We start from the raw sequence: 9,545 nt of genomic DNA on the forward strand, positions 1-9,545 counted from the left end.
TTTTTTGATTTTCTGACACAACTCCTTGATAACACGGCCAACAGAAATTGCAAAGCACCAAAACCTAACGAGCAGCCTGTCGAGCGGTAAAACTAGTCTCTTCTGGGGAAGTTCCTAGTCACTTTATATCGATAGGCTGTGTCTATGGTTGGGAACAAGCACACTGTACGCTATGTGGACTCGGAGTAACAAAAACTGACACACTATGATAAACTAGATGATAGAGAAAAACACAAACCCTAACAATTCTACTAGAAGAAAGATAAAGATACGCAAAACAACTACGAAAAGCAACTAAAACTCGAAATTAGTGCAATCTAAGGCTATGGCAAACCCTAACCCTAACTTTTTATGGCTTTTTCTGGATAGGAAAACACTCACCACTCAACTATGGGGTGGATTGTGGATGGCTTACCGAGGAAAACTGGAAATCTGATACCAAGATGATAAGGGGTTGCCCGATCTTCTCAGTAAGCGACGGGTGGTGATGAACACGTGATGGTAGCAGCGGATGAAATCGATGATGATGAGGAGGATAACTTGTATGACGCCGACGAAGTCTCTCGATTGATTCCTGATGCCAATGCAACAGCTCTCAACCCTGCAAGATATTCGCAACTCCACACACTTGCGCACGTAGCCGCCGACCACGAAGCGGTAGATTGCAATCTTCTAATCCCCAATGGAACAGCAGATCACACAAACTTTCAGTAACAATAAAACTCCAGATCGCAACGAATTGGAGAGTTGGGATTCAATAGTTTTGCATAGCAAACAACTAAGAACTAGGGTTTATCTTAAACGTGGTCTAAAGCAGCTAGGGGGGCGTCCTGGGCACTTATATAGGCGTCCGGGACGAGTTCTGGTCGAAAAATACAAGTAAAACCGACCCAGAATAGATCTGGTCGAGACAGACTCGGACTGGTCCGGTCTGGGATCCGGTCGACCGGGCTGTGGACCGGGCGGGCCGGTCTGTGGTCCGGTCAACCGGGCGGAAACCGGGAAACTGCGAAGTTTCCGGTTTTTGCCCGGTACGAGAAAACTCATCCGGTTGGCGGCCGGTTTCCGACCGGTCGACCGGGCCAGGGACCGGGCTGGCCGGTCTGGGGGCCGGTCGGACCGGGTCTCGGACCGGCCTGGACTTCTTCTCCTCTCGCGCATTCCTCCCGCTCCTCCCTCGCGCGTCCATGAGATATCTTCATGTCCAGCTCCATGTCCAGCTTCACGGCCCTCTTGACGTCCGTCTTCATGTCCAGCCTGCTCCTCTCCTCGTGCGATGCTTGTCTCCTCTTGATACCCGATGATACATAAGTAATAGGACTTAGGCAGTATAAAGTTCTCATCAATCAAAGTATCGTTTAGGAACAAGTTCACCTGTTGTTTAAGTAGCTTCGCACGAGCTCTTGTAATTGGTCCAATCCGAACTTCATTGGACTTGAGCTTCACAGCAGGTTCATCTTCATTTGCTAATGACGGAGGTAGTAGTGAGGTAGGGATGTCCTCATCATCTAACACCCACTCTAAGCCAATGGCACAGAATAAAACTAATCCTAGAATGCGCCATAGTAGAGGCAGTTGCTAAACAAAATGTGAGTCGATTTGATTGTCCATTGATAATAGGCGAACAAAAACACCTGGTTAAAATGGAATGCTTTTTCTATAATAGAACCTAACAAACTTTGATATATACGACATTTTGGAGGATTGGAATAGGCATAACACTGTAATAGTATATGTTTTTCATATTCATACGCTTTTGGAATCTTCCAAATAAAAGAGATGCTAGGGCAAAATCGAAGGAAAAACATGGGGGTATTAGGCATCCCAAACAAACAATTTGAGGGGGAAGGGGGGCAACCTATCAGCTTCTCTCCCCCCACGGTATTCTCCCGCACCTCAACAAGCTACGGCAAAAAACCTTCCCTGCACCAGCCTCTCTCCCCCACTGTATTCTCCCTCCACGCCATCATGCAGATCCACCGCTTCCCTGGCTCGCTCTCAGCATGCGGCCACGACGCTCGAACTCAAGCCACCGACAACTTCACCCACTTGCCTTGTTGCCGGCGCATCTCTGTCTTGTAGATCCGTCGATGCCTTTTCTTCCGACGGTTGTGGCACGACAACATCGAGGGTTTACGACGTCGGCACCCACAACACCAAGGCCAAGAACTCCCGCGCCACCGCTCTTTTTCGCTCTACAATCGCCTCATCATCTCCATGATATTGAGGGGTGCCTCTTGTTTCCATGCCATCTAGGGCCGCCACCACACCACCTCTCGGGCCACACATTTCGTGTCGTCCCCCACACAGTTGTATGGGATGTGTGTCGCTGAGTGGGAGGCATATTCTTAGTGGAAAGATGATATTCCCTTGTGTGTACCTTTAGGTTCTCTTATTTCTTGCCGCCCAGTTGGAGTTTCTAGAGGATGAACTTGAGCAGGAGAGGGCATTGAGGTAGGCCATGAGTATACATCTCACCCGCCAAGAGGAATGTGAGTACTTCGAAGCCTCCATGCTTCAATCTATGGTTCAGAGTGCAAACGACAAGCATCCAACAAGCAAGAACATAAAGATGCCCTTCGTGATTGTGATGAAGTGATCCTCGAGGACTCAAGCGAAGAGGCCGTTGTCCAACCGCCTCCAACATGGGCATATGTGTCGTTCTTCCACCAAGGAGGGAGGAGGAGGTACATCTCCAGTTTGTTGGCAACATTTCACACTACACTTCCACTATGAGGTGGGCCAAACAACCTATAGACATCGATTCGGAATTGATGGTTTGTGTATGAACTATGCAATATATGTTCGAAATACTGGTATGTAATATATGTTTGAAAATTTCATGTTTGTACAATGTGGTGTTTGAACTATGTAATAGTTGAGCTATGCCATTTTAATGATGAGCGTGTTTGTAATATATTTCAATCATGTTGTCTTAATTATGTGCTTGATAGTATTTTAAAATCGTATACATATATGTTTGAAATATTGAGAGAAATTAGAAATGGACAAAACAGACACTGTGTGGACGGTGATGCTGAATTGTAGAGGCCGCAATTCAAAGACTTTGACAGTGACACCAGATTTTATTTGTTTTAATTGACTGTGAATTGTATTTGATTGTGAATTATGTTGTTTATTTGGTTATAAACAATTTTTTTTAACTTCAAACTAGTATTATTAACTAGTAATGAGAAGAGTTATATCATAAAAAGGATTTTAACTAAACATTTCAGGAGGGGTATCAAACAAAAAACTCGTAGGTGCTCTGCGTGCGTAGCTAGCTAATTAATGTGCAGCCTCGTTTGCTTCCCGATGGCATGCTCGAAGATGACACAAGAGAAGTAACATTCTTCGTAAATAATAGCAGTTGTGCCCCGACTGGCCTCCATCCTTCATCGCTTCACTGACCTCCATACCGTCAGAATTAACAATGATACGACCACATCCCAGTGCCATGGCAAGTGAAAGACTCTTACACAGAGCTATTACTTCAGCCATAGCTGCATCGATCACATAATCAATTTTATCGTTTTTGTTGCTACAGAAGTACCATGTGAATCTCTTACTACCGCTCCAATTGAAGCATTCACTTATCGTGTGCTTCTAAACTATTTGAATTTATCTGATTGTAAACAATATTTTCTTTTCATTCATATCAATCAGGTGAAATGAAAAAAAATGGGCATCTGGCTAACGCGGATCACATGAGTCTAGCTGTTGGGTTTGCCCCCTCCCAAAACAAACAAGAGGCGGACCAAGGCCTCCATTGGTCTGCGTGTAGGGTGTCAAGTTGGGATCCCAGTAGGATCTAACTTTAGTGTATTTTGGTTTTTCTAGTTTAATTTTTTTATTAAAATTTTCACTAGAAAAAGCAAAATGTACTACAAGTGGCACTTTGTTGGGATCCGACTTGAGTAAGTGGCAACCTAAACGGATTAAAATAGGTATATTTGGTATCTGAAGACACGCTGGGATGCTTTTATAATCTGTACTTAAATGGTTTGATTTGGCCTGCGCCGCCGTTTTCCTCTTTGCTCTTGAGGAACAAGTCCGCAGTCCACGTCTTATCAAGAGATGGCAGGTATTGCTACTCTTGTGGATCACTGTTTGCTCTTTTCTTTTTTCTTTCTATATAATGCATCCTTTATGTCTTAACTAACACTTGCCAATCCGTTGCTACAGAGGCCGATCATAACTGGTACTATCATCCTGGCATTAATATAGTACTCACGATGGAAAACCAAGAGGAAGAAAATACAGAATCTCGGTGCAGCAGGTCTAAAAACTTGTTTTTACAATTTGCGTTCTTCATGGTAGAACACATCATGCTTAACACTGTATCCTAAGCATGCATCCAGCAAGCATGATAATCCGCTTATTGTGTTCTGTTGTGACCAGACTTAATTGAGTTCAAAGTATAAGAAAAATAGTAAAAAAAAGCAAGATAAAACCACCAAGCTCCACCAATGGCGCCTCCGCCATCACCTCTGAATATATCAAACACCTTCATCTTCCAGCTGGTACATGTACCATCGATCGCTTGCTAACACAACAATGGCCGTCACGCCTGGCGCCCGGCGTCGTCAGCCCCCAGCAGCTGGGTGCATGCGAGGCGGGGCGTGGGCACGGCGAAGAGCCTGGTGGCGCGCGGGGCGGTGAGGCCGAAGACGTCGCTCATGTCCAGCTCCGACGGCTTCATCCCGTCGGGCAGCTCCCAGCTGAACCCGTGCGCGAGCTGCGCCACAGCGAGCTCCAGCGCGTACAGGCCGAGCGCCATGCCAGGGCAGGAGCGGCGGCCTGACCCGAAGGGCAGGAACTCGAAGCATCCCCCCTTGAAGTCGAGCCCGGCGGCCTCCCCTTCCCCCTGCACGAACCGCGACGGCCTGAACACGTCGGCGTCCTTCCACGCCTTGCGGTCGCGGCCGATGGCGTAGACGTTGATCATGACGCGGGAGCCCCGGGGCACGGAGTAGCCGCCGACGATGCAGTCCTCGGCGGTCTCGTGCAGGAGCAGCGGGATGGGCGGGTGCAGCCGGAGCGTCTCCTTGATGACGCACTTGAGGAAGGGGAGCTTGTCGAGGTCCGACTCGTCCACGTTCCGGTCGAGCCCCACCACGTCGACGAGCTCCTGCTGCAGGCGGCGGAGGTCGTCGGGGCTGTGCATCATCTCCGCCATCGCCCACTCGATCGCCGACGCCACCGTCTCCGTCCCGCCAAACATCACGTCCTGCACACAGCCACATCACCACATGTTGGTTAAAGAAGATCACTCTCACGTCACATAGGACTATAGGAGTGTACAGTAGAATAAAGGTATATCATACATATGCCGTCATGCATGCGTACACTTGTGAACAAGCAGTAGAGGACAGTGCTCGATCGTAAGTGTTTATTTTGCACTCGCAATGTTTAGGTGTTCTGAAGTTACGAGGTCGTGATCGGTTTTCCCTTTTTTACTTGCACTCAAAGGGCCGGTATAAAGCCGATATTATAATAATTATTATTCCACCGTGATTCCGTGAAAGTTAAGAAAACGATGTGGTTGGTGCAAAAGGAGGGATGTGTTGTGGTCTGAAAGAAATTGAGAGCTGCTTCTCAGTTTGGAGCGTGACACGCACCAACAAGATCGAGATGGCCAAAGCTTATCTTTCAGCGGCATAAAGGTGGGATAAACATGATGCAATCAAAATCAACATTGCGTTAGTATCAATTGGTTGGCTGAGCATAGTAGTAAATTTCTGTGGTTAACTTTCAATAGATGAATAAACTAAAAAAAATGGGTACATGTATGGACACGGATAGTTCTCTGTTGACCTAGAATTAACCTAATTCTAGATCACCCAATTTTATATGCAATTTACGTGTAACTAGGAAAAAAGATGTACAATTGCACATCGATATTCAATTCTCATGCACAGATTCATGTCATAAATCTAGTGGTCCTAGAGTTGGCCTAGAATTAACTTAATTCTTGATCGAACTAGAACTAGCAAAAGGGCACATATATATGGTGTTTCAACTCTCTCTGCAATTACCACCGGCCACCACCTTTATATATATATTAACCCCTAGAATACTGAAGATTCTACCGGGATCGAACTTTGTGCTTTAACTATTTTTATTTGGAGCAGGACAAAAGGTCAACACGAATAAAATCCTTGGATACCAAGGCTAGGTATATGATTACACATAGATAGTAGTACTCAGCTCAAATTTCCAAAAGAAGATGCAGACCATGCGTCCTAGAATATAGTGTGTGCCTTTGTTAGGACGAGAGTGGTTGTACTTGCACTACCACAAGTTGCCACCATGCATGTCAAGAGAGAGCCGCGACCTTTGAACGGTTAGCTAGTCGTGGAGGCGACGCGTACACGTAGAGGGAGCGACTGGCCGAAGTAGACACGGAAAGGGGCAGCGCCGGCGAAGGATAGGAGTAGGATTACTTCGCGTCCGTGCATAGAACGGGGCAAATACTTTGATCTTTAGACTCTGTGTGAGATCTAAGAAATATTTATCTATACCCAATGGCACTACAGTGTACGAATGAGTCAAAGTAGTTTACTTGTATTTCGTCTAGATCGATGGTGTATGTTTATCTACAGGAGTAGGTAAGATCTCCTTGTAAGTTATTTAGCTCAAAAATTCTGTTTAAAATTTGGGTCGTACATTTAAAGAGGGCTTAAGAGTGAGACGTAAGTGGAAACCCACTTGAAACACCTTTGTTATCTTTTCCCAGTTTATTTCTCCACTTCCTATGCACGCTGTGGCATGCATATACCTTCCTTTAGTTGCAGATGGATCAAGTTTTTTATTCAAAATAAGCATGCAGGGCTCTAGATTGCACATCTTCTATATAATAATTTTTGGTGTGTCTGGTTAGCTCAATTGATCAAGAACAAAATTAGTAGAAGCAAATGTGCGTGACGGTGGTATACCGTTGTTGTCACCAAGTCATGGTCATTTTCCTGGAGTTATGAGTTAGATTTATCTCAATTGTGTGGCGGTACATCGTTGTTGTCCAACCAAGATTGCTGACAGCTACTACTTCAGATTTGGTGAGAAGGATCATATTCCCTCCATCCAGAAATACATGGCGTACAAATTTAATCAGAATTAAAACATACCAAGTTTAACCAAAACTCTGTATATACAAAAATTAATTACATTAATGAATAATAAATATATTATGGAAATATATCATATAGTGGATCTATTGGTATCCATTTGATATTGTAGATCTTTGCACTGTATAATACTGGTATTTATTTGGTCAAACTTAAAATGCGTTGGCTTTTTGACTAAATTTATGCGCCATCAATGCGGTATACCTTAATTGCAATGCTACAGTGTGTAAATCTAGCCCAAAAAAGGAGAGTTTTTCCCTGATTTTTTTTGAGTGGTTGGCACATGTACAAAATACGCACACCACGGCATATACTGCGCTAGACACGCTCAACTGTTTGTCGTATTTAATTATATATTTCGTCGGGTATATATCACTGCACTCACAAGCTGGCAACCAAGCTGGCACTATTGCAGGCGATAAATGATAACTTCACGGCAGATTATACGATTTCGATGTAAGAAATAATCGCTTGCCTTTTTCTGGTCTAAATCTAATCTCCTGACAAGGAGCTACCGTGCAAAGATCATGCATGTTATAAACACGACAGTAAAAATCTTGGTAGAAGATCGCGGTAGTTAATATGTATGCAAGTTTTGGTAGGGAAAAAGATTACGCACCATGATGATGGCCTTGATGTTGTCGCGGGTGAGGCGGAGCGTGTTCTGCAGGTCGTCCACGCCGTCGCCGGCGGCGCCCTTCTTCGGCTTCGCCTCCGGGAGGAACGCGAGCATGTCGTCCACCATGTCGGCATCGGCGTCGTCGGGATTCTTGCCCCTCTCCATGTGCTCGTCGATGATCTTGTCGATGAACTCGTCGAGGGCGTTGCGCGCGGCGCGGAGGCGCACGTTGATGCCATGCGGGTCCGCCCAGCTCAGCCACGGGATGAAGTCTCCGATGTTGAAGGCGCCGAAGAGCTTGGAGAACTCCTGGAGGATGGCGATGAACTCGTCCTGCTTCCCTGCTCCGTCGGCCTCGGCGTCGCCGGCGACCGCACCAGCGCCGAACGCGGCGCGGAAGATGACATTCTTGGTGAGTTTAAAAATGAGCTCGCCGAGGTCCACGGACTCGCCGGTCCGCCTGGCCACGGCGCGGACGAGAGCCGCGGACTCGTCGCGCACGGCGAGCCACGTCTCCGGGCGGCGCCGGCTGAAGAGCTTCATCACGCACAGCTTGCGCATCTGGCGCCAGAAGGGCCCGTAGTGCGCGAACGCCATGTCGGCTCTGTCGTAGGTGAGGTACGCGATGGCGATGGTCGCGGGACGGTTCGAGAAGGCACCGTCCTGCACCTGCAGCACCTCCCGGGCATACTCCGGCGTCGACACGGCAAAGGTGTGGAGCTTACCGAGCCGGATGTGGAGAAGGCCGCCGTACTCCTTCGCTAGCGCCGCCAGGCCACGGTGGGTGAGCTGGTCCATCATCGACATGTTGCCGACGATCGGCAGCGGTTTCGGGCCCGGGGGAAACGGCGCCACGTTGCCCCGCCGCCGCCGCTGCAGAACCACGAAAACCACGGAGGCGATGAACAGCCAGCTAAGTGGATCTTGGAGCCACTCCATGGCGATCTTAGCGAAGCCCACCATCGATTGATACTCAAACCAGAAACTGTAATCTTTTTGTTTTTGTTTTTCTCTAGGGGGTGTTGGATCGCGTGGGTTTTAGGTTGATGCTCTTGGAGTAGAGCTGAGGACAAAGGTGGAGGGTGCTGGTGTATATATAGTGAGATGGAGGGGTAGGTGAGGTCGCGAGGAGGATTGGGAGATTTTCCAGATTACGTTGAGACATGAATTGTGATGGCGTGCAGCATCGCATATTTCCATTTTAGTTTGTTTCCGAGGCATGAGAAAGGGGTGGATTAGGATGCATGATCCAACAAAGATACTTCTACGATTGGTAGTGGGGACTGGGAAGAACTGTTGTATGGTAGAGAGAACATGATTTGAATAAATTTGATTCTAAACTAAGTATATGGAGAAAGTATTAATATGGTAAGAACGCCGTGTATTTGCCATATATATTAGAATTTTAACAGAATTTAAGTATATTTTTAGACCACTTTTAATTCCTGATCAAACTAGATCTCATTTGAAGATATGAAAGGAATCATTCAAAAATGTACCTTGTTATGGCAAATGATTCCACCCGGTGGAGCTATGAGATCTGCTACTGCTATCCACCGCTTCTCCTACCTCGTCGTTCCTCCTCCACAGTCTTCTTCCTCTATCCCTTATCCTCCTTCACCACTCGGTGGAAAATTAAAATCCATGGATGACTTCATGACTCGAAATAGAGGATAAGATTTCTCGATCTAACTCGCCTCTAGCAAGCCCGTTCTCACAAGGTTGCATACTCATTATCTGATTGTGTTTTCTGTGGCGTATTATACTATTTCATTATGATTTGTTCTAGTTAAACCCGA

At 46.5% G+C, this 9,545-nt stretch overlaps 1 protein-coding gene across 1 annotated transcript; it reads right to left on the bottom strand.

Annotated features, from left to right (window-relative positions):
• Positions 1-4,195: 4,195 nt before the first annotated feature.
• Positions 4,196-8,909, bottom strand: LOC124705912 (cytochrome P450 84A1-like). Its single transcript, XM_047237596.1, has 2 exons — positions 7,747-8,909; positions 4,196-5,230 (listed from the first exon to the last, which is right to left on the bottom strand). The coding sequence occupies exons 1-2, from the start codon at positions 8,707-8,709 to the stop codon at positions 4,565-4,567; spliced, it is 1,629 nt and encodes a 542-aa protein (XP_047093552.1). The 5' UTR covers positions 8,710-8,909; the 3' UTR covers positions 4,196-4,564.
• Between the last annotated feature and the right edge of the window lie 636 nt (positions 8,910-9,545).

The sequence above is a fragment of the Lolium rigidum genome, chromosome 4 (genome assembly GCF_022539505.1).
Source record: "Lolium rigidum isolate FL_2022 chromosome 4, APGP_CSIRO_Lrig_0.1, whole genome shotgun sequence".
Taxonomy (NCBI): domain Eukaryota; kingdom Viridiplantae; phylum Streptophyta; class Magnoliopsida; order Poales; family Poaceae; genus Lolium; species Lolium rigidum.

Excerpts from the sequence above, each read along its gene's own strand:
- LOC124705912 (XM_047237596.1), bottom strand. The coding sequence starts at position 8,709 with ATGGTGGGCTTCGCTAAGATCGCCATGGAGTGGCTCCAAGATCCACTT. Across the intron at positions 5,231-7,746 it reads ACATCAAGGCCATCATCATG|GACGTGATGTTTGGCGGGAC; the intron begins GTGCGTAATCTT and ends GGCTGTGTGCAG.